General features: G+C 41.2%; 1 protein-coding gene across 6 annotated transcripts in view; it reads left to right on the top strand.

Annotated features, from left to right (window-relative positions):
• The first annotated feature begins 6,582 nt into the window (after positions 1–6,582).
• Positions 6,583–25,332, top strand: part of MAP3K7 (mitogen-activated protein kinase kinase kinase 7) — a 53,749-nt gene continuing 34,999 nt past the window's right edge. For 2 of the 6 annotated variants that reach the window (XM_068149654.1, XM_068149646.1), the window contains exons 1-6: positions 6,583–7,155; positions 17,848–17,958; positions 19,506–19,571; positions 20,459–20,504; positions 21,171–21,309; positions 23,040–23,164. In XM_068149654.1, the coding sequence (XP_068005755.1) occupies positions 7,066–7,155; positions 17,848–17,958; positions 19,506–19,571; positions 20,459–20,504; positions 21,171–21,309; positions 23,040–23,164 (577 nt within the window). In that variant the 5' untranslated portion in view covers positions 6,583–7,065. Of the gene's footprint in view, positions 7,156–17,847; positions 17,959–19,505; positions 19,572–20,458; positions 20,505–21,150; positions 21,310–23,039; positions 23,165–25,332 lie in introns of those variants that run through there. The other 4 variants (XM_068149674.1, XM_068149665.1, XM_068149690.1 and 1 more) reach the window with 3 other exon arrangements.

Genomic DNA, 25,332 nt, shown 5'->3' with positions numbered 1-25,332 from the left:
CTATGTAGCCTGGAAGAAGCAGACCAAGAGGAACCCTCTCTCCGTGTCCTAAGTTCCGCCTGCTACAACTCATGGAGCTGAAGAGGCTGCTCAGAGGCAGCACAGCCAACAAGGATGACTTCTCCTCTACAGCCAAAGCTGCAGCAGCCTTCCTCCACAGACCCAAACTGTCTTGGGGGGTGAGGGGTGTGGTAATATAATTCCTTTCCTCTTCTCTCTCCCTATTCTCCCTCTCACTCTCTATTTTCTCTCTCTCTCCTTCTGATCCATTCACTTTATTTGTGTAATAAATAGCCTAGATGTTGATATTTTGGCTTCATTTGTACCTTCAATTTCATAACACAGGAATATTCAAAATAACTGAGTCTCTTTTCCTCTCTGGACCAAGACAACCTTCTATTAGAAGTTTCCTGTGTCATGTCTTTCAGACCTCTAAGCTGAAGATCTGCCAGTCTACTGCTATCTGCCTCTCTTTCTCACATACTTAGGTGGGTTGGATTGGTTGATGGGTTGGATTGGTTGATGGGTTGGACGCAATGATCTTGAAGGTCTCTTCCAACCTGGTCCATTCTATTCTATTCTATTCTATTCTATTCTATTCTATTCTATTCTATTCTATTCTATTCTATTCTGTTCTGTTCTGTTCTATTCTATTCTATTCTGTTCTATTCTATTCTATTCTGTTCTGTATCCTTTTCCCTCTAGCTACTTAGTCAATCCTAGCTGCCAATAGTTGCAACAGGGAAAAAGCATCAGGTTAGTTTTGGGACTGCATCTAGGCGATGCTTCACCTTTACTATGCCCTTATAGTATCACAGTATCACAAAGGTTGGAAGAGACCTCAAAGATCATCAAGTCCAACCTGTCACCACAGACCTCATGACTAGACCATGGCACCAAGTGCCACATCCAATCCCCTCTTGAACTGCACACTGGCTCCATTAAACACCTTTCACCTGGTTGCTATAAAATTTTGAGAGATCTAACACACCTCAGGTTAGCAGGCAAAGTGAGGTTCAGAAACAACTGAGACCATCTGAGTTCTGTAACATTCATACAGGATACCATTTTTTCCTTTTACCCGCCATGGCAGGTAACCAGATGATCGTTGAGGACCCTTCCAACCCTGACAGTTCTGTGATTCTGTTCTGTGAATACAGGTCTTCACATACAATTCTGTTGGTACTTAGCAAAACAGCTCATGCATTATTTTGCAAGGCTTTTCTTTACTTATTTATTTCATATATATATTATATTGCTAATTATAAGGCACATTACAATTGAAGGAATTTATAGGTCATAATGAAGCACATTGCAGATGTTATCTCAGGGTATTTGGCAGAAGACACCTTTGTGCTGCTTTGTAAGAGTCTGCAAACCCACTAATGTGAGCTAGAATTGGTGAAATCATTGATGGTCATTGTGATATCTGACACACAAAACGTTGCAACCTGTTCTTGGGAAATCTTAACATAGGAGCTGAGAAGCTACACAACAAGAGTGGATTAGGCAACAACTCTACCGTGCTGAGCAACAGAAATCTTTCCATATGATCACAGTGATTTGTCCTCATGAGATATTTTCACTATACCTGCACTGGAACAACAACAACAACAAAGTTCCCTCCCAGCTGGGACCTGAATTTGCAGGGCACACGTTTCATTGTGCTTCATACTACTGGTCAGCAGGGACCTGCTCTGGTCTCACACTTGCAAGGGAATGAACAAGACAGTTCACCCACTAGTTCTTGTCACTCTGTTACCCAGGCTAATTTCTCTCCTTGTCATTTGTTCCTGCAGGTTTCCTACAAATAGCATACATGCCAACACTTTCCAACACAGAGATGTGATGAGGCTGATGAATCACCGCGAGTTCTACAGCTAGTGTCAAGGTCCTTAATCACACAGGGTTCCCACAAACTGAAGTGACAAAACTTCATATTTACATGACAATATTTAATACTGAAAAAAAAAAAAACCCAACAAAATGCCAGCCTTGTCAGAAACCTGCTTAAAGCTAGGAGGGATCCTTTCTTGTAGGAATGCCACTTGTTGAGACCACCCAACACCTTCCACCCCTGCTTTCTAGTACTATTCTTCCAGTACTTAAAATCACAGGATTAGAATAAACTTTATTAGAATAAACCAAACCAGGTTGGAGGAGACCTTCAAGATCATCATGTCCAACCCATCAACCAATCCAACCCACCCAAACAGCTAACCCATGGCACCAAGCACCCCATCAAGTCTCCTTCTGAACACCTTCAATGATGGTGACTACATCACCTCCCCAGGCAGCCCATTCCAATGGGCAATCACTCTTTCTGTATAGAACTTCTTCCTAACATCCAACCTGAACCTCCCCTGGCGCAGCCTGAGACTGTGTCTTCTTGTTCTGGTACTGGCTGCCTGGGAGAAGAGACCATCATCAGCCTGTCTACAACCTCCCTTCAGGTAGTTGTAGAGAGTGATAAGGTCACCCCTGAGTCTCCTCTTCTCCAGGCTGAGCAACCCCAGCTCCCTCAGCCTCTCCTCATAGGGCTTGTGTTCCAAACCCCTCACCAACTTTGTTGCCCTTCTCTGGACTCGTTCCAGCAAGTCAACATCCTTCCTAAACTGATGTCAGGGGTTGGAAGTGACCTCCAAAGATCTTCGAGTCCCACCCCCCCTGCCAGGGCAGGACCATAGAATGTAGCACAGGTGGCACAGGAACACATCCAGATGGGTCTTGAAAGTCTCCAGAGAATGGAACTCCACAACCTCTCTGGGGAGCCTGTTCCAGTGCTCTGTGACCCTCACAGTGAAGAAGTTCCTCCTCATGTTGATGTGGAACCTCCTGTGCGCAGTTTATATCCATTACCCCTTGTCCTGTCACAGGGTGCAACGAAGAGCCTGTCCCCTCCCTCTTGACCCCCAGCCCTCAGATATTTATACACATTTATTAAATCCCCTCTCAGTCTTCTCTTCTCCAGACTAAAAAGACCCAGGTGTCTCAGCCTCTACTCTTTGGGTGATATTTTAATCAATTGAGGGAGGGTGGGGAAGTGCAGATAGTGAAAATAAAAAGTTGAAACATTAAAAAAAAAAAAATTAAAAAGGAAAAAAAAAATCACTTAGCTTTCTTCTAAATTAAGTTAGGGGGAAAAAATAATTCTAGTCCTCTTTTCTTGAAAAACTCCTACAATTGTTACATGGAATAATTTTAAGGGAGCTGGACAGAGGGTAGCCATGATAATATGGCTGCGCCTTCAGTTGTACTTATGCAAATGTGGTCAAATTCCAAGCTGTAAGATTCTGTGCATGTTGGATAAATGTGTGATAAACTGGTTATAATATTTGGCTTTCGCAAGGGGAATTACTGGGGACTGTGGGTTGGTTATTGTGTGGGGTATTGGGGAAGAAAGGTGAGGTGCCAACATGCCTGAAGACTGGCCAGGTCAAAAGTGCAGGTTTTGTCTCAGTCTGGTTTTGTCTCAGTCTTGATGGAGAGGGGTGGGAGTGTGTTGGGGAATATATGAATATGTATATTTTAATATATTAATATGTATGTTTGCTGTCTATTTAAGTTAACCTCGTGTTGTTAGGGTGCGCCTCTAGCAAACTCGCTATGCGCCCAGCGCTGTGTTGCCTTTATTTTATAATAAACTGGTTATAAATTTTCAGCAGTGAGTTCGTTTCTCACAAATGTTAGCAAAGGTACCAGAAATCTAAATGTTAGAGCTAAGTCTCAGGTGTCTAAAGACTTACTTTAAAGTTTGTACAAGACCTACCGCCTATTTCTGAAAAAAAAAATACAGCTCTTAACCCTGCTCCACTGGAGTTAGCACAATTTTGTGCATTTGTGTGGGATCTAACCATGGTATCCTGAGATTTCCAACAATCCTGAAGTGCTCACTTTCCCAGCAACATAACTCTGTACTCTGCATTGGTTAGGCCGCACCTTGAGTACTGTGTCCAGTTCTGTGCCCCTCAGTTTAAGAAGGACATTGAAACACTTGAACGTGTCCAGAGAAGGGCAACAAAGCTGGTGAGAGGCCCTGAACACAAGCCCTATGAGGAGAGGCTGAGGGAGCTGGAATTGTTTAGCCTGGAGAAGAGGAGGCTCAGGGGAGACCTCATTGCCCTCTACAACTACCTGAAGGGTGGTTGTAGCCAGGAAGGGGTTGGCCTCCTCTCCCAGGCACCCAGCACCAGAACAAGGGGACACAGTCTCAAGCTGCGCCAGGGGAGGTTTAGACTCGAGGTGAGGAGGAAGTTCTTCACCGAGCGAGTCATTCGTCATTGGAATGGGTTGCCCAGGGAGGTGGTTGAGTCATTGACCCTGGAGGTGTTCAAGAGGAGATTGGACGTGGCACTTGGTGCCATGGTCTAGTCATGGGGTCTGTGTTGATAGGTTGGACTCGATGATCCTCGAGGTCCTTTCCAACCTAAGTGATACTGTGATAACCTCTTTCCTACGTTAGAGATAGGCGACTGAAATCCAGAACATGGGCTTCCCAGGCTCTAGGTTTTCCTCCTGCACACTAGAGCTGTTATTTCCCCCAGATAAACACAGTCTGTGGAGGATGCAGCTTTTTCCTTCACCTTTCAAATGTGTTCTTCTAAGAAGTATTTCACATGTTCTATTTTGGGGGTGCACAAGTTGTACCCAGTCCCCAACACACAGCTAATTACGACTATGTCAGTTGGAAAACAAAAAGAAGTAACAGCAAAATTACATCTTTCAAGCCCCACCTCATCTTCCCGAGAGTGACATTTTGATAATGATGATGATTCTGCCTTCACAAAGATAGAACTCATTATTTTTGAGATACCTATTTCTACATCAATTTCTGAAAGGAAATGAATCTTACAAGCAACTATAATTGGAATGCTCTCCTCTGCGCTCGTAATTCTCATCAACAACAATAACAAAAAAAGGTAACAAGAATCTCACCACTAAAACATCTAAAACTGCAATTGTCAATTACCTGATATATACCCTCAAGAGAGGTCTATGGAGCCTAACAAAAAGTAAAATATTCAGTTACTTGCGCTAGAGATCATTAACTGGCACCTAAGGTACCACCACCTAGGCAGCTTTCCAAAAAGCACCTTTACTAAGGCATAGCCTCTGTGTCCAAATAAAATGTATTTTTTAAGTTCAGAATTCTCTCACACACTAGGCTCAAGATTGCCACCAAGTACGAAGACTGGCAGTGAGATAAAGGATGTGTGATAATCTTTCCATTCACTCATTTTCCTTAAATTCATCTGACTTTATGTGTTAGCTGCCTTGAATCCCCATCGGAAATGTGTTTAGAGAACTGACACAATTCATCCAGCACTATGAACTTGTGAGAGTTGTCTGGGTTTGATCTAATTTGCAGCTTCTCAACACCTCAGAAATCCATATTCTTCATCTTCCATAAACCAATATATTGCACTCTCAGCAGCTGAGGCAGTAGCAGCTGCTTACACAGAAGTGATACACTGTCCTCTAAGAAGTCATCAGGTCCAGGTACAAACAAGGTATTTTGTGATTCCATGTCACAGTATCATCATGACATGTACTAACAGTGGCTTTCATGAAAACTAAACTCAAATACACCTCTGTGTAGAACATGTAGTTTCTCAAATATATGGATCTAGCACCCTATCTGGAGAACACCAGGGTCAGTATGAACATGCAAGCCAGTATACAACCTCTGAGAAACTAGAGGCTCTGAATAACCCCTTTGCTTGGTGAAGCAAATTTGAGTCAGACTGTGGTATTTGGGAGATTCACCACCAAAATACCGATGTGGTGCTCCAGTTAAATGCGGGAGCAGGTGCTAGCTCTTGGAGAGTGGGCCAAGAGTCCCATTACCTGGAGACTGGGAAGAGGGTGGTTAAGGTACCCATTCATCACCAAGCCCCATTCCCTTGTTGCTATGCGTTTGCACATTTGCTGAATTCCTCTCCACTCCCGAGCTACTCTTCTACACACGCTTCTCCCTAAGAAAAGAGCCTAGCGAACTCAACGCTATGCTTCTGCATTCAGAGAAAACGCATCTCAAGACCCATGTGCCCCATGTTTCTCTTTCCCTGAAGAAACATGTGTATTTTAGTACAATTCAGCATTCGAGGCGCGCTACCCCCCACTCGCAAAGTGGTAATAACGCAGCGCGGGCAGCTGACTCGGCCGGTGCCCCGTTGCCTCGCCTGCCTCCTGCAGAGCAGAGGCACCGTGCAGCCGCGGAGAACTGACGGCGCAGGTGCCTGCAGCCCGAAAAGAACCGCCTGCTTCTGTCCCTCTGGCTCCAACGGAGCGAAGCGCCGTCGCGCCGCTGAGACTGCAGCAATCCTTCAGGCTTCGGGGGGCGCAGGCACTGCACCGCTCCCGCGGCTCCCGATTCGGCCCCGGCTGAGGCAGCAGGAAGAGGAAACGGAGCCAGGGCGGCGGTGGCTCCCTCTGGCGGAGGCGGGCGGAGGGGCGGGGCGCGGCGGGGGCGGGATTGCTGCCGCCAGGCCGTGGCCCTGCCGTGGCCGCCTCTGGAGCAGCCGCTGCCGGCGCCTTTCCCGTTCCCGCCCCGTCCCTCCCCCGCCAGGGCAGCAGGAAGCGGGTCTGATGTCAGCGGCGGCGGCGGCCGCGGCGCGGCTCTGAGCGGCTCACTCACCCCCGCTGCCGTTCCCTCGCCCGCCGCCGCTGGCGGAGGCGGCCAGCTTCGGCCCCGGGGGCGACCCCTTCCCTCCGCCGGAGGCTCGCGGCAGACGCGGCTCTCGGGCTCCGCAGAAGCCGCGGCCTAGGGCAGCCAGTGCAGCGCTCCGCGGGAGTGCGGGAGGGCGCGGGATGCGGAGTGGTGGTGCCGCCGGCGGGGCCTCCGCCCGGCGCCACTGAGGCCCGCGGCCGCCGCGGATGCGGCCTCGCCCCGCGCAGCGGCCCAGGGGGCGCCTAGGCCAGGCCCTCCCCGCCTTGCGCCCGCGCGGAGGGCAGGAGCCTCCTCCGCGCCCCACGTAGCCCAGGCCCAGGTTCTCGGCTGCCCGGCGCCAGGCCCTCCGTCTCTGGCCTGCCCTGGCCTCTCCTCCCCCAGGTGAAAGCAGAGGGATGTCCGCTGCCGCCTCCGCTGAAATGATTGAAACCCCCCCGGTCCTCAACTTCGAAGAAATCGACTACAAAGAGATCGAGGTGGAAGAGGTGAGTGAGGGCCCCGCCGCCGGGCGGTCGCTCCGCGCACACACCCCACCCCACTCCTCCCGTGCTCGGCTTGCGGCGGGCCGGAGGTACCAGCCTGGCCCCCGCCTGGCGCCGGCCTCCGTCGCGGCGCATGCCCCCGCGCAGCCCCCAAAGGCCCCCGGACTGGCCCTCCCCGGCGCCATCCCCCTGCTGCGGAAGGGGCCGTGAAGGCTTCCGTGGTGCGCGGGGCTGCCGGTACCCTCCCCTCGCCACCGCCAGTGTACCTGCCCGCGGGTTCCCTTTCTGCACTGGATGCTGCAGCGGTTGGCACCAGAGAACAAAGGTGGTGTGGCTGGTAGCAGAGGTGCCAGTACCCTGGTGCTGGGTACTGTATTGTATACTGGATTGTATTTAAGCGGGATAGATTATTTGGAACTTTAAAAAATTAAGTTTAGCCGCCCCTTTTGCCACCCACTTTAGTGTGGGTGGCAAACACAGTTGTCAAATGTTGTCACAACAGGGAACGGTTAATTCTGATGTTTCTTTCGGATCTCTATTTCTGTATGTTCTCCTTCAGTCACCAAACTGAACCATTGTGTATTTAATCATCGTAGCGGTGTAAAGTATGAGCTACATTTACAGCTTTGTTTGCCGTGACGGCTTACAGATCTTTCTTACTATTTTGTACTAACATAGAATAGGAATGTTGCACTCGTATCTGTAACATTTCATTTATGACCTGTGCACGGTTACCCAGGAAGTTACATGCAATTACTATGTAACATAGTTGGAAACAAGTATTTCTTCTGTTGAAAGTTTCATAGTTAAAATCCTCACCTTAAAATCTTTGAGGCTGGAAGGGTGTGGATGGGTGAAGTACAGAATGTTATGAATACTTTTCATCTGTCTGGATTTCCTGTAGAAGTAGGATGGATGTGATATAGGATAGCTTGCATGCTTGACTAAGAGGCTTAGTAGTATACAACAACGTTTAACTCTGAATCCCCTGCCAGTGTCTCTAAGAAATGAAATTGTTTCAGGCATTGCTTCTCCTGTGTTCAAGAAGTATTCTGATAACTTTGGCTGTTGCCATAGCAGACACTGGCAATTCTCAGATACTGTCTTCCAAAAGATTGCCTTTTCCATTTTCTATGAGTGTGACAGTCATGAAGATCTTTGACTCTTTTGCTCTGAAGTGAGAAAATTATACAGCATTTGAGAACCAAAAGTATTTTTGCACTTGATAGTGTGCTGATGGTTTTGCAATACTTAACTGATGGACAGAGATCAAGTCTCATGCTTTGAGAGAAATTACTTTTCTCACCCAAAGAAGAAAACAAATTTGACAGGAATGTATCCATCACAAAAGGGTGTGCTCTGATGACTCATAGAAGTGAGTATCCCATCAATATGTTACACATAGCACTTTGAATGAATAAAACACTATACAAACCTTTAATCCTCATGACACCCTTGGGAAGAGTGTTAGCAAGGATTCTGTTGCTATTTGACATGACAGAAATGTGGAGCTGCATAGTGAGTAATTGGTGTAACTAGAATTTATCATTCTAAGGTTAGTGTTCAGAGCTTGTCTGTGTCCTGCATACCTGCCTAGCACCCATTGAGACAGGACAAAAAATGCATGTCGAGATGGTGCCTGATTTGTGTTTTACTTAATGTGAGTGTTGCACTATCCTCAAAGTAGTATTTCTGTTAAGGATGACAAAGCTCATGTGATACAAGCAGGGGAACTTTGATGAAGTGTTCTCTCTGAGAAAATCCAGTAACAGCTGATGTAGTACTTTGAGTTATGCTCACCCTACCTGCCCTACCAGAAATTATTGTAGGCAATAGGGATATCATAGTGCTCAACAGTCTAAATATCATTATGTGGAGGAAGAAATAAGATCTACTTTCCAATAAAATAAGTGAAATAGAGGCCATGCTTAGGCCTTGTATTTCTCATGATGTAGCTTCAGCACAAATAACTCTCCTTACAGAGGATTTTTTGTGCTCTCACTTCAGGCTTAGAAGACTTTAGGTATTTTGAGATGGCTGTAAGGACTAAAAATGGTTAGATTTTAATATGCTTGGCAAATGTCAGATGCTTCAGAATGGAGTGTCAACAGATCTACACTGGGAACTCAGATGAATGCTAGTATAATCATAGCTTTGCTGTTGTATTATCAAGGCTGTCTTGTCAGCAGATAGCAGTCCCACTCTGCTTCTGGTTTATTAATAGATATTGAAGTTCTGGAATACTTTCAGGCCCCAAGTCCATGCTAATAAATGTGAGATCTATAAGTGTGCTTTCATTTAAGTTTGGTTGAACTCTACTGAATAGTATCAAGAATATGCCACAGTTTGCTTTAACTACCATGCATATGACTTAACTGTACCATAGTGTTACTTCTTACCAGTCAAACATGTCTCTAACTTCAAAATGCCCTTTCATTATCTAAAATGCTTAGATTGAAGTAAAATATAGACATAATTATTTTGAATGAGAATTGACATGTTGAAGTGGGAGCAGGTTGCCCAAGGATGCAGTTGAGACCCCAGCCCTGCAGTTATTCAATACCAAACTTCATGTAGCCGTGAGCAGCCTGATCTAGTTGGAGGGTGTCTCTACTCACTGAAGGAAGATGGATAGGATGACCTTTGAGGGTCCCTTCCAACCTGATGCAATCTGTAAATCTTCAAAACTAAAAAGAGAATACACTGTACAACTTGGATTCAACAGAAAGGCTCCTTACTTGAACTGTGCAAATCTGAGACCCTGAGAATGTCCTCTCAAGCTTTTAGATATTGGACAAATCATTAGAAACCAAATAAATATAACTACAGAATTTACCTGAAAACTTGGATATAACTGAAATAAAACTAACAATAAAAAGCCTTACAGCCCTATTTTAAAATCTTGTCTTGAAATCTAGCTGAAATACTGCTGTCTTGTCTTCCTAGAGGAGATTTCACATGTAAGCAATGAGCGGGCTTTGGGTTTGAATTGTTCTGGCAACCTGCTCCCTGCCACTCTTTCCTGAAAATCCCATAGCTGTTCCTCCATCACGTAACCTGATAACAGTCCCATACATGACCAAACCACAGACCTCTTTATCACATGATGTGTGTATGCCCTGGATCACACAGCCAAAAGATTCATGTTTGGTAATGTATGCTGTGTCCCTGCCCAGACACTCATGTGGCCAGGTTGAAAACCATTGCCATATTTGCATAGTTGTGAGTAACTTTGGAAAAGTCTGAAAGCATAAATTATATGAAAACAGTTGTTCAGTGCTCTGCTGGTATACTGTAGTATACACTGAAGTGTCTGTTAGGGATTGAAGGTAATGCCTTCTCTATAATGAACTGGTAAGCTTTCTAAATATTTATTTGGAAAACCCACTTAAGGTGCCAGCAACAATGGAGATGCAATTTATGGCACGTTCACCTACCTTTGACGTTTCTAAAATAGCTTAATAATTTCATTAACTGTCTGAGAAGTGTGCTGAGAACTCCATGTGTTCCTTGCAATTATGGAGCAGAGATGTTCGTAGATAAGAAAATGCAAAACACAGTGAGAGAGTTGGGTTTTGCTGCCCTTGGTAGTAGTTAACTTTTTTAAAGTTAATGAGATGCAGTGACCGATAATGTTCCTTACACTACAAGGTAAAGCAGATTTGTGTAACCTGCTGATGAACATGGATTGTTACTATCTACATTGTTTTTACATCCTGGGGGATTGTGTCCACTTGTACAATGCCAGTCTGCAAAATTGGAAGAAGTTTGGGTGAGGTAATAATAAAGTGTCATGTCTAATGCTGCAGCTGAGGTCACAACTGGGTGACAGTGTTAACTGCTATCAGAAATTGTGAAGGCCTTTCTCTAAGGAAAGAAAAAACCTAAAATAGCAGAACAAACTTCATATGTCCCTTACTTAGCCCACTCGGTGGATTATAGCAGTATTTTACTGGCTGCAGAATGATTCTTTGTTTTTTAAAGACCAGTAATTTTAGACTGCCAGCCCAGCAAGCCCAACTCGTGTTGGTGTCTCTCACCCTGAGTGCCTTATTACACAGCATTTTGTGTCTAAAACTAGAATTCTCTCTCTGGGCTGCTGTAACAGAACAAATTGATTCATATTAGAACATCAGATAACTGTTTTGTTAATGTTTTCAAATTATTGGTAATTAAGATGAGTTCCTGGGACAGGTGTGCAAAAGGCTATCAGTATGTAAAAAGCTGGAACAAAACTGTAACCTGATAAACCATTATCTTGCTCAAGATGCACACATTTCTTGGAATGGCCAAGCTATCAAAATGTAAAGGGTTGTGTGTTTAGAGCAAAGGAAGAATTTCTGGAAACACCCATAATTTTAGGAAGATCTATGATGGTACTTTAATTCTGCGTAATCATAGAATCATTTTCATTGGAAAAGACCTCTGAGACCTTTGATCATTGAGTCCCACCGTTATCTAACTATGAAGTCTGGTGCTAAACGTGTCAGCACCATATCTACGTGTGTTTCAAATATCTGCAAGGATGATGATTCAACCACCTCCTAAGAAGCCTATTCCAGTCTTTGATAACCTGTTCAGTGAAAAGGTTTCTTTTAATGTCCAATCTAAACCTTTCCTGGTTCAACTTGAAACCATTTCCTATCCTTCTATGTCTTGTTACTACAGAGTACAGACCAGCACCCACCTCACTACAATCGTTTTCCAGATAGCTGTACAGAGCTGTAAGGTCTCCTCTCAGCCTCCTCTGGGTTAGACAACTCCTGTTCCCTCAGCCACATGTCACAAGACCTGCTCTTCAGACCCTTCACCAGTTTCATGCCCTTCCCTGAACCTGCTCCAGCACCTCAACAACTATTTTTTGTCATGAGGGCTGCAAAACTGAACACATTACTCAAGGTGTGGCCTCACCTGTTCAGAGTACAGGGGGACAGTCACTTCCCTGGTCCTGCTGGATGCACTATTTCTGAATGTGTTCTGAAGAAGTTGAAAAGGGAATGGTTTCTTAAAAATAGAACTAAATTCAGATAGCAAACTCACTATATAATAGCTGTACAGTGTTGTGCAACTCTAACAGATGATGACCTAAATATGTACCAACTGTATTAGTTTGTGCCAAGTGATGTATGTTTATTAAGAATGTAAGTTGATTTATAGTAAGTGATTTTTTTTTTTAATCATTTTTTTAATAGAATTTTAAAGTTTAAACTTGGATGCTAAATCTGAACCAAATTATTTCGTTTACTTAATATTAGTGTGATTTTTAATGGTGGTTTTTTTCTCTGGAGGGTGGTGGGGAGGTGATCCAGAGCAGTTTTGGGGATTGGGTTTTTTTATATTGCCATATGAATCCCAGAAAGGGAAAGCAACATTTAGAATTGGGTTGAGCACCAGCACAAATAAACTTAACCAGTCAAAGAATGTGACTGTAAGAATTGGCAGATCTGAAGTCCTTCCTAAAAGTGCTGCCAGGGTATTGGCCACAGTCATTTGTGGCACGAGGCCGATTTACTTCAACCTGCTTAATAAAGCATAGCATACACAGAGAAACCAAAGCTGGAATTTGAGGCTGGTTGAATGAATGATAGAAAATGTAGACACGTATTTTTAGGGGCTTGTAAACTGTTGTTCATGGCTTCTTTTGGCACTTCACTTTTATTTTTTTATCTATATGCTTTCCATGTGTCATACAGGCAGATGTGTGAAAACCTGAAACTATTTGCACGGTTTATTGGTACTGATGGAACTCTGGTACACAGAAAGAATAGAAGCAACTACATTTAAAAAATTGTTTCTCCTTTTACAAAGCATTGTAGAACATCTCTGTCTTTTTGTCTGTCTTCCCATCTTTCTTTCTTTTTGTTGTTCCCTTTCCATCTGGCATTGTGTCTGAAGCTTGAGAGATGCAAAGAGTTCAGTTTGTATAAACCTTTCATTTGTAAATATACCAGTAACTAAATGGACAGATATTAATGGTAGAGACTGCTGTCTGTTTGGAAGCACAAGCTTTGTTGATTGTGTTGGTTTTATTGTGGTTGTGGCTTTTGGGTTTTTTAACTATTTGTCTCGCTCCCCAAAATTGTAAACTAATGTGTCACATAGATACTGCAATTCTCCAAAGAATACTACCACTGCAACCAGGGAGCTATTATATTTTATTGCTGTATTATATATCCAGCAAGGGTGGTTTTTTATGGAAGAGATTCACTAGGTATCCAATATGCAGAGCTAACTAACATGGAAACTTCATAGACAGATGAAAACTTTGCATCTTTATGCTTTTGAGTGAACAAAAAGCCTGAAAAGTTGGAATTAATTCTTCCAAAGTTTGATACAGGAATAGGGTCCAATGGAATAAATAGAAGAGCTTTTTTCTTGCCCTTTTTTCCCCTTGTTTTACTATGGGGAGGGGAACTATTGCTTTGATTCCTTAAGACAAAATACATCTTTAAGCTTTTAAGGCATCTGCAGTCTTTCATTTCCTGCATGATTTCTAGTCTACATAGTTATCAGTCAGTATAGTTCATGTACTTACAAGTCAGTATCATGTATCTTTGTTTATGTACAGCGTTTGATACTATTTGTACACAGTGGCAGAGGTAATGTTTGTTCCAGGGCTCTTGTATGGTTCATATTCTTTAAATAAGACTTGAAATGCATTATCTGGAAAACATGCAAATGTCACTTTCTTTCACCACATCACTTTGTTGCACAGTCAAACATATCTTTTTTTACTAGTATAAATTTTACAAGGAGAAGAATAAATTTGTAAATACTTTCTGATCATTGAAAGCTCTTTAAGCATTTCTGCCAGTTTAAAATGTGTCTGTGTTAGTTACTAACCAAGTGGTTCTTGACAAACTTTATTCTGTGGAAAAGTAGAAGCGCTCATGTTCTATTTACAAACATGTCATTTGCCCTATATTTTCCCTTTTTTTCTCCCAGAAGATATGTAGAGAGCCAAAATCTTTTACCAAAAGAATGTGTTTATTTTTAGATCACTTTCCAAACATACACCGTGCTACAGATCAACTGCTGTTTATTGATTTGTTGTGTCAATAATTCCATTAACTGTGCTTCATATAATTCAGAATATGCACTACTGCCCAAACATATGGTGTGGCATCAACAGCAGGGACAAGAAGGAATGAGTGTGAAGAAACTAAAGTTCAGGCAGAGCCTCCCTCCTGTGCTATTAAGTTACTTAGTTCCAGTACACGGTGCTGAAGGAAACTGCGTAGTGTTTAAATTCTTATGACAAATTCTAAGACTTATTCCTTTAAAGAATACGTTCAGTGAAAACTTAACAGAAGGAAACAAAATGTAAGAGGAATCCATCACAAGCTGCATTCTGTTGATTATAGAGGATGTTTTTACCATGAGTAAGATACTTTTTCCAGATGAAGTAGGAAAGATATACCGGTCTTTCGCATACAGTAAACGTCAAGTTTGTATCAGATCCGTCATTGCTTCTGACACTTGCTCCTTTCGTATGCTGTCCAAGAGACTGAGCTGCTTTAATGGAGGATGGGCTCTTCTCTGTTTTCCCTGTATCCTAGGTAAATATTCAGTGCATTTGTGTCCTCTTCTCAAGTTCAACCCTCTGCCTAAGCAGGCACCAAGTCACTGATAAATTGTTATGAAACCTTGACTGCGTAGTCATTTATCAAACTCTTTTCACCAGCCATAAAAGTCATGTACCCACCTGATGGTCTCTTACAGCTTTCTATTGCACGACTAAGATTTAGATCATCTGCTAAACTCTTCTTCTTTGTGCCTGACACTGATACATTTTTTTTTTAATTATTTTTTTTTAATTCTTCTCCCACCCCCCTCCATGAAGTACATCTGATTCGTGGAATGTATTCCATTTATCAGCTAGAGCATGGCATAATAAAAAACATGGCACTGGGCAATATATTTATTTATCTTAATTTCTTCACTGAATACTGTTGTAAAATGCATCCAAATGGAAAAGAACGATTTCTGTGGTATATGAACTAGAAACATATGCACCAGTTCTTGGTATTAGATTTATCTTCAGGGGACCAGCATGTAACTCTATTGGCTTGTGGGCTGAATTTGACAATGTTGAATCAAATGTATGAGATACTTGGGCTTTTGTTGTTGTTGTTATAGAAGTGATTTTATTTTTATAAACAAGTGAAAAATAAATTTAATACATAAGAATATAGATAGTGTGTATTACATAGTCATAGTATTAAAATATATCCTTAATACATATATTTGCACATATGGACATATACAACCCTTTTCTGTAAGGAAATATATGACTAGCCAAAAAAAGTAAACCTAATCCATCTCAATCTGTTTTAAATGCTTGAAGCTAAATAAAATGCACTGTGTGATGTAGGCAGAGAAGCTGCAGTGGATAACTCTTGTGCCATTAGAAGAAGATGGGGCCTGAAAACCCCCAGAAATTATGTGATTTTATTCAAAACATGGTCTGAAAGAGAAGAGGAAATACCAAGGGAGATTATCTGGGATTTTTAGCTCTTCCAGTGACTCACAGTTTCCAATTTGTTTATATGTACTATTTTCATAGACTGCTTGACTATTATTCATATGGTTTGGTGTTTCCAACCTCTATTGTGGACTGCAGGAAAATAGTTGGTGTGTGCTTTATCAAGAGAAGAGCCAAGGGCCTATACTGTAGGTGAGGGGGGTGGCTATAACCTAAAGATTCCTTTTTACATAGGCAGAATAGGGCATGTTCTGTGGATATCTTCTAGATTCAATCTATGAATTACTGTTGTGTAGTGTAAAGGTGAGAAGCCAGGAACCCCTGGAAAAGTATGTGTGCTGTAATGTAAAAGAGAAAAATACTTTTCTGTGTGTCTTAAGGAAACTAGAAGAGAATGTCACTGATCACCATTGCTGAGCAGCCATCTCTCATAGCCATATGTAACCTTTCAAAAATATTTAGCATATTTCCCCTTTCCTCATCTTTCTTAATGCAAAGTCTTGATTTCATTTTTTTTATTTCTCTTTGGCCCCTCATTGCAGACTTTCTCATATTCATCATAAAGTAGGAATGTAAAATTGTTACATGTTATTTCCTCCAAGGATGAGCATTCAGGTAGCAGGGAGTTTGCGTTGTTTTCAGCACTGGGAATGCATGGTTATTCACTGGTCCACAAATCACACTTCATTTAAGAAACCATCCTATTAAGGAGTGAATTCATTAGCAAACCTGTAAGAGTTGATGTGCTGTTTAGAATGAGGATGCAATATGATGTTTGAACATTAATTGTTGCATCTTTATATTTGAATTTTGAATATTCCTTCCTTCCCACTGCTCCCCAAAAATCTCTTAAATTTTTAATTATGTAAAGTATTAAATAATGAATTCCTAGTGAAGAACTTTGTCATCTTGAAGTGTGTACTTCCATCCAAAATATTATTTTGTGTCCATTACCCACTTAGACAATAGAATTAATTTCTGCTGTAATAAACTGCTATGATAATAACATTTGTAAATGCTTCCACTCCACTCTCTCCCAGCTCCCCTTTCTTTGCCTTTTCTTCTTGTTCACTTCCCCCCCAAAATGTTTAATGTTCCTGAGGATACATCTGACATTACTAGAAGTCAAGGACTAGGACCATGAACACAGAATGCTGTTAAAACCAACAATGAAGGAGCGATGCTAAGGCCAAACACAAAATCCAAGACCAGCCCACCTAGACCCTTGTTTCTTCCCCTCCTTCCCCATCCTTCCCATCCACCTTGCCTTGCATTTTTGTCTAACAACTTTTTGTCTGCCTTCAGTTTCTTCCTTCTCCCCACCTTTTGGGCATATGTGCATTGCTATTTTTCCCCTGAAGAACACAAACATAAAAGAGGTGACATTTCAGTTTGCCGTAGTTTATAACTCACCAATCACTGAAAGTGATCTCACAGGAGAAAAAAAAAGGATACTTCTCTTTGTCCTGATGTAGCTCCTTGGTCTCAAAACTATTCCAAATAGTGATGTTAGAGCTTCTTCACAGCAAAAGTTAATTGATTCTTGAATAGCATAATATGCAGAAGCTGCTACTACTCTTTCTATGAAGTCACAGTGAAGAGTTATGACTCTTGGCTGGTTATGTGTATTTTAAGGCAATGTTAATTCCAAATAAACTAGAAAGCAGCCTTAAAAAATTAGAGAAGGCACAGTTTATAGAGCCCTGTGTTTATTTCAAGGGCTCTTGGGAAAATTTACTTCACCCCACTATTGAGGCACCTCTGAGAAGATGAAGGGATAACTTTGAGCCCGCTGAAATCTCATCCCCACTTCATCAGAGTCCTTTGCTATTGTTTGCATGTGCATTGAAATTTCAGAAGTTTGAGTTCCTTTTCACTGATACTCTATAGATATAAATTTGCCATAATTTCCCTAATTTTCTTATGAGCAAATCTTGTGTCAAACAATTAGGATCTTACTCTTCTGAGATACTGTTACTGCATGTTAATACTAAAATGTTCTGTATGTGTGTTTTCCAGTTCTTCTGTAAATGTTCTCTGAAAGAGCCTTAACTAAGCACCAGCTACGCTTTGATGACATAGTATTAAACTGCTGCTGTAAAACTTGAATCTGTCTTCGTTTTTCCAAGTTAAATTCATGTTTCTGAAGTCTTGCAGAGCAAATTAAATATTTACAGTTTTAACTCAAGTGTTTCTGTGTTTTCTTGTAGGTTGTTGGAAGAGGAGCCTTTGGTGTGGTGTGCAAAGCAAAATGGCGAGCTAAAGATGTAGCCATTAAACAAATAGAAAGTGAATCTGAAAGAAAAGCCTTCATTGTAGAGGTACAGTAAGCTTGCTGGAAAATAAGGGCTTTGGTAGAGCTTGTTTTCTTATATTTGTGAATGCATTTGGTATTCTAAAAGCTATGTCTGTATTGTAAAGTAAATGCAGCTTCTGGTACCAAGTACAAGGCTAGGTCCCTTGTCTTGTAGAAGACGACCATAGTCTGGAGAAGAGGAGGTTCAGGGGAGACCTTATTGGTGTTCTACAACTACCTGAAGGGTGGTTGTAGCCAGGTGGGGGTCAGTCTCTTCTCCCAGGTAACCTGTGACAGAACAAGATGACACAGTCTCAAGCTGAGCCAGGGGAGGTTTAGGCTGGATGTTAGGATGAAATTCTTCACAGAAAGAGTATTGGCCATTGGAATGGGCTGCCCAGGGAGGAGGTGGAGTCACCATCCCTGGGAGTGTTTTAAAAAGAGACCGGATGAGGCACTTAGCACCATGGTTTAGTTGATTAGATGGTGTTAGGTGATAGGTGGGAGTTGATGATCTCAAAGGTCTTTTCCAGCCTGCTTAATTCTGTAAGACAGTTGTCACAGCATATTTTGCTTCTCATAAAAAGTGAAAGGCAAGGAAGGAGAGAGGAGGGCATATGGTCAGTGAAACACTAGTTCCTAGATTTCATCCCCATATAGAGTCAGAGTGCAGCGGAATTGCCTACCAAAACCTTGGAGCTGATTAACGCCTCCAGGAGCTACAAGTGTACTTGCTTCGTGCAATGAAGTTCATATTTGAAACTCAGTTTTTTCAGCAGTTCTAAGAATTCCATTATTTTTGCTTGCATGTAAGTTTAATACATGTAACTCATGTAAAGGCAATCATTCCATTCATTGTCTGCTTCAGAAGGACTTTGAGTAGTTCAGATACACTGATAAACTTCTCAAGATCTGTAACATTCTGGAATCAGAAGTTTTTTCCTTCCTTTCAACTGCCTGCTAGTAAAGAAAATTTCAGTGCAAAATAGTCTGATCATTAATCACCTCAAAATAGTCTGATCATTAATCACCTGGTTTGGTTTGGTTTATCAACAGAAACAGTAGAGGGTTCTTGGAACTATCACATTGTAAAATAAGCCAACCAGTTTAATATTAGAGTTGTGGGGTTTGAGTTTTTAAAGAGCACTTATTTTCTATTCTGTGAATTAAATCAATGATATTCGGATTGTTTATATAGTCGAGACAATCAGGATTCCAAAACTAGAGGCTCCATGGAAAGCACTGAACCTACAGAGGCCTTAGTTGAACAGTGCTTAAGTCCTGAGTCACTTTAGTGCACCATGAAAAAAAAGCTTTCTTTGCATTTAATTTCTTTTAAAACACAGTTCCAGTTAGACACAAACCTAACTCCATAAATTAACATGCAAACAGGGACATCAGTCTTTTATTTCTTAAATACACCCTCTAGGGTTATGCAGAAATGTAAAACTTGTAAAATTGCTGTGGTATATTGTTATAATGGTTGTAGCATATGAATTACAGATCTGAAAATAAAGCATTAGCCTTTTTGTTTTTTCCATGGTTTGAAGTGAATTTTGGTTTGTATTGCAGCTTCGACAACTGTCACGAGTAAACCATCCCAATATCGTGAAGTTATATGGAGCCTGTCTAAATCCTGTAAGTTACAGCTTTGTCAGTACGAGAAAAGGAGCTTAACACATGCAAGCATCAATGCACAAAATGTGTATTTTATATACAAACCCATATGGTTCATATATGTTGACTGTTTAAATTGTAGTAAGGAAATACACAGATGTGTAGGCTGGTTTATATTTTCAGGGTATTGTTTTTCCTTTTCCCTGCTATGAGAAAGAAATTCTTTCAAGAAAACCCCCAATTTATTTCTAAACACTTCAGTTTGTCAGAGTGGAATCTGGTGTAGTACATACATAGTGTCCTTCATACCTGTAATCCTGTTAATTGCCAGTCAGCAGCACAAAAAGAAAATACATCAGCAATACATGATTCATAGCTTGTGAATCAGTTCCTATTCTCAAATATGCAATCTTCAAGAATTGCTTCCAGAGTTGCAAAAAATCACAGAAATTCTCAAAGCAGGAAAGCAAGTACTGTGACAGTAACAGATGTATCCCTAGCTGCTTCTAGTATGGTTGTTTAATTGGTTCAAATAATGCTATATCCCCCTTTTTTTAGTACTATTGAAATCCTTTTGACATCAAATTTAATTTTTTTGTAAGACACACAAGAAAAGACAAAGGCTAATTAATTGCACTTTGAAGACAGCACTGTTTTTCAACACTGAGGGGAGGGAGGTCAGTCTCTTTCCTGACTTGCAATGGGAGCTTAAGTATCAAACTGATTTCCATTTCTTGTGTGTAAATACGTACCTATAAAACCAACTCTTTACCTCATAGAAAAATTTTCCATTAGCTTAGGTATGGGGACTTTGCAGCTCCTCTCAAAGAGCTTTCAGTGTACAAAAGCTGTTTTCCACCCCTACATTTAAAACATCCCTATTTTTTGTCCCCTCCCCACCCCCAAAGGTGTGTCTTGTTATGGAGTATGCTGAAGGAGGTTCCCTATACAATGGTGAGTATCATTTCAACATAGTGTCTTCCTGGAACTGAAGTGCTAGTGTTAGGGCAAACACCCAATATGCAAAGTTGCTTCCATAATGTCTTGAAGTCTTCATGATGTCATGAATCCTTGAAGATAAAGATAAAGCCACTAAGACAATGTCCTGGGCAAACAGCTGTAGGCAGCCTGCTCGACCCTGCCTAGTGGACCTCCAGAGGTCCCTTCCAACACTAAGCATTCTTTGAAATTCTAAAAATAATTTTAAAGAGAAAGCCATGTGCTTTTTTAAAAAGACCTTTCCACTCCACTGGCTTGATTCTTGGTGTCAGTTTGCTCTGTTTTATACAAGTTGTTTAAGGTTTTCCAGTGGAACATTTGGAAACATTCTTACTTAACTTGTAAATTCCCTGTAGACTTTACCAGGGTAGCTGAGAACAGGCAACACCTTTCATATTGAATTTTAACACCAAAACCTGTGAAAAACAGACTAACAACTGGAAAATATTTTGACCTTTCCATTATTTTAACAGTCCACAGAAGGATATCATGAATTGCAGTAATGAGGCTTTGGTAATTGCTTAGATTCCGTAGAGCTTTGTGACTGGTATGTTGTTAACTCCTTTGTATCTGTTGTAATATGCAATAAAGTTCTTTTTAGTTTGTGCCTTTGTTTTGCAGTGCTGCATGGTGCTGAACCTCTGCCTCATTATAGTGCTGCACATGCCATGAGTTGGTGTTTACAATGTTCCCAAGGAGTGGCATATCTCCACAGTATGAAACCAAAGGCTCTAATTCACAGAGACCTGAAACCACCAAAGTAAGTTTATTATTCATATTTTATTTATTTTTCATTTAAGATCGTTTATAATGAATTCATTACATGTGAAATAAATACCTTTAGTTGATACTTTTTTTGGATGTACTCTTTTCTAAGTGAAAGCTGTGCCTTTAAAATAAACTTCAGTTACAGGATGATGGTGCATGGTACAGGAATTTAGCTGTACTCAGTTACTCTCTATAAAACTGAGAAAACATCCTTCTCCTGTCCTGTTTCATGGAAGAGGATTTTGATAAGGACAGAGTTTCTAATCAGAGGCATTTTAAATGTCCCAAGTTCACAGTGGGTTGTGATGTTCAATAAGAGAATATTACATGGGTAGGCTTGTTTGATTGCTTGGATTTTTAACATCATATTTAACCTGATATATTGAAGTTCTTTCTCTATATGGCCATTCCCTTTATCCCTTCCATCTTCCTGTTCCACTATCACTGACAAAATATCCCATTGCTTTCCACTGAAACAAAAATTAGTAGTTTTCTGCCCAGACAATTTGTTGATCTGGCTCATTTTACTGCTTCAGGTCTGGCTGCACAGATTAGATGGAAACAGAGGTTTGGGAATAGAATAGAATAGAATAGAATAGAATAGAATAGAATAGAATAGAATAGAATAGAATAGAATAGACCAGAAAAGAATGGACCAGACCAGACTGGAAGAGACCTTCCAGATCATCGTGTCCAACCTATCAACCTATCCAACCCACCTAAACAACTAAACCATGGCACCAAGCACCCCATCAAGTCTCCTCCTGAACGCCTCCAATGATGGTGACTCCACCACCTCCCCGGATAGCCCATTCCAATGGACAATCACTCTCTCTGTATAGAACTTCTTCCTAACATCCAGCCTAAACCTCCCCCGGTGTAGCCTGAGACTGTGTTTTCTTGTTCTTTTACTGGCTGCCTGGGAGAAGAGACCAACATCTGCCTGCCCACAACCTCCCTTCAGGTAGTTGTAGAGAGCAATAAGGTCACCCCTGAGTCTCCTTTTCTCCAGACTAAGCAACCCCAGCTCCCTCAGCCTCTCATAAGGCTTGTGTTCCAAACCCCTCACCAACTTCATTGCCCTTTCATCCCCTTTTGTGGCAGCCTGCAATTATTACCAGCTAAAATTATAACTTGAAGCCACACTTTAAATCTTGGTTTCTTTCTTGTATCCCCAATTTTGATTTAGACAGCTGTTAAGATATAGCTGCAAGTGCTTTCATTTAAATAAATAGCTACAGTGACTGACATTAATGGGAGTCTTGATCATTTTTCTTCTGGTAAAATTGTTACAGCACTTGTTGGGTTTCACCCTCACATCTGAAAGACTCCTTTTGTCAATACATGCTTAGTAGCTTCTTATGGCTCAGTATATTTACATATAGTGTAACATATAGGGATATTAATAAACTACAATATATTTTGGCTTATTTTAAAGTATTCCACATGATCAGATTAGAATAGAATAGAATAGAATAAACCAGGTTGGAAGAGACCTCCAAGGTCATCGCGTCCAACCTATCATCCAACACCACCTAATCGACTAACCCATGCAATCAAGCACCCTGTCAAGGCACCGGTGTCCTTACTTATTTCTCACATTGTAAGACTCAAGCACTGAGAAGCAACTGAATGTTGTTGAGATAAAAAAAAATCAGTGGTTTATTACCAGACTGTTTCATCCTTCAATTTTAATTGTGTTTTTTTTTTTGTCTTTGACAGTTTGCTCTTGGTAGCTGGGGGGACAGTGCTAAAAATCTGTGATTTTGGTACAGCTTGTGATATTCAAACACACATGACCAACAATAAGGGAAGTGCTGCTTGGATGGCACCTGAAGTTTTTGAAGGTAACAATAATTTGCAGTGTCAATAGGATATTTTCTTTCTGGAGATGCAGCTGTTCATGAATTTGATACAGGATATAAGAGCATTGTGTAAGCTCAGTTTATTTCAATGAGTCTTTACAGAAGTCTAACATTTTGTGATCTCTAGGATTGTACATTGCCAAATATTTTGCAGCATTTTGCAGAGCAGCATTGAACTGACTATCATATTAGTATTAGACAGTTAATTACATGAAGTGGAACCTTTATTTGTGTCATTGCTGAAATTTCCATAAGGACTACCTTTAAACACCTTGCTGTTTCATACAAAATAAGTAAGTAAAACACAGCCAGAGGGCTTTTTCCCCAGGATTGTGCTGTTTCTGAGATTCTTAAGTAATTTCAAACTCTTCTGACATTTAAATACGCTGTCATTACTTTCACTGCTAGCTTTTATCTTTAGAATTGCCCTGTTAGTGTCTCTAAATTGAACATAATTGCCTTCATTTTTCAATCCCCCACTTTCTTGTAGCTCCATCTTTGTCTACTTTTTTGTGTAATCTAGAGATTTGATGTACTTCCCCTTTCTTACATACTAAGGAACTTGTTATTAGTAGTTAATTTAGTTAAGTAGGAAAACAAGATATTTCTTGGGGAAGATTGATGACACTTGATAATTAGATAGGTATAATTGCTCCATGATTATCAAAGAAATAATCCAGTGAAAATTAGACTGCAGATTGTATACCTTTTAGCCAGTCAGTACCTTAAATTATCATTGTGATTAACACAGTGGTCTGGAGAAGTAATCTTCCTGCTTTAAGAAGCAAGTATCCTGGTTTTGATATATTTGGAAAGTGCCTATGTTCGGCAGTGGTTTCACAGATTCAGGATCCTAGTGGCCTCTTTTACTTTTCTTATTCCAGAGTGGAGAAGCAAATTATATATATCCATATACAGTTTTAGGAGGTGTTTCTTACTGAAAATCACCTTTGGAGCATTTGTTTTGAAGGTACTATTTTCTCCAGCATAGTGCTTAGAGGACTCACCCAAGGGTCACCTGTTTCATGCTTAAAGATTTTTCTATCATGTTGTTTTATATTGAGACAGCTACTCTATTTGTTTAGCTAGGAATGCTGCTTTCCTTAACATACATTTATTTTTAAATGAAATCATGTTAATAAGACTTTTTGTTTTCTTTTAGAAATAATCAATTGGACAATCAGTGTTAAAGCTAAAAGTGTTTTCAGTGAAAAACCTTAGACTAGACCAGATTTTGAATTAAGCAGGGATTTATGGTGCATATGATAGATAATTCTGGTGCATCAATTCTGCAAGGCAGAGCAAAGAAAACTTGTATTGCAAATTTATTGACAGTAGTGAAAGCCTTCAGTTTACAGGTGGTTTTATCTACTTTTATCTGAAAGCATTTACTGATAATGACACAAATATTCATAAAAGAACAAGTATTAGAATCATAGAATAGAATAATAGACCTCAGAGACCATCAAGTCCAACCTGTCACCCAACACCTCCTGACAACTAAACCATGGCTCCAAGTGCCACATCCAAGCCATTTTTTAACACCTTCAGGAATGGTGACTCCACCACCTCACTGGGCAGCACATTCCAATGGCCAGTTTTGGGAAGAGCTTTCTCCTCATCTCCAGCCTGAACTTTCCCTGGCACTGCTTGAGACTGTGTCCTCTTGTTCTGGTGCTGCTTGCCTGGGAGAGGAGACCAGCCCCCACCTGGCTACAACCTCCCTTCAGGTAGTTGTAGAGAGCAATAAGGTCACCCCTGAGTCTCCTCTTCTCCAGGCTAAGCAACCCCAGCTCCCTCAGCCTCTCCTCATAAGGCTTGTGTTCCAAACCCCTCACCAACTTCGTTGCCTTTCATCCCCTTTTGTTGGCAGCCTGCAATTATTACCAGCAAAAATTATAACTTGAAGCCACACTTTAAATCTTGCATTCTTTCTTGTATCCCCAGTTTTGATTTAGACAGCTGTTAAGATATAGCTTCAAGTGCTTTCATTTAAATAAATAAGGTCTCCTCTGAGCCTCCTCTTCTCCAGGCTAAGCAACCCCAATTCCCTCAGCCTCTCCTCACAGGGCTGTGCTCCAGACCTCTCCCCAGCCTTGTTGCCCTTCTAAGGAAAGAAAGATAGCTTCTACCATGCAGCGTATCAAATC

Source organism: Melanerpes formicivorus, unplaced genomic scaffold (genome assembly GCF_026170545.1).
Source record: "Melanerpes formicivorus ecotype bairdi unplaced genomic scaffold, bMelFor1.0.p_v2 SCAF_2, whole genome shotgun sequence".
In the NCBI taxonomy this organism is placed as follows: Eukaryota; Metazoa; Chordata; class Aves; order Piciformes; family Picidae; genus Melanerpes; species Melanerpes formicivorus.
The sequence above is the reverse complement of the archived record's forward strand: the minus strand, read 5'-3'. Positions and strand labels throughout refer to the sequence as shown.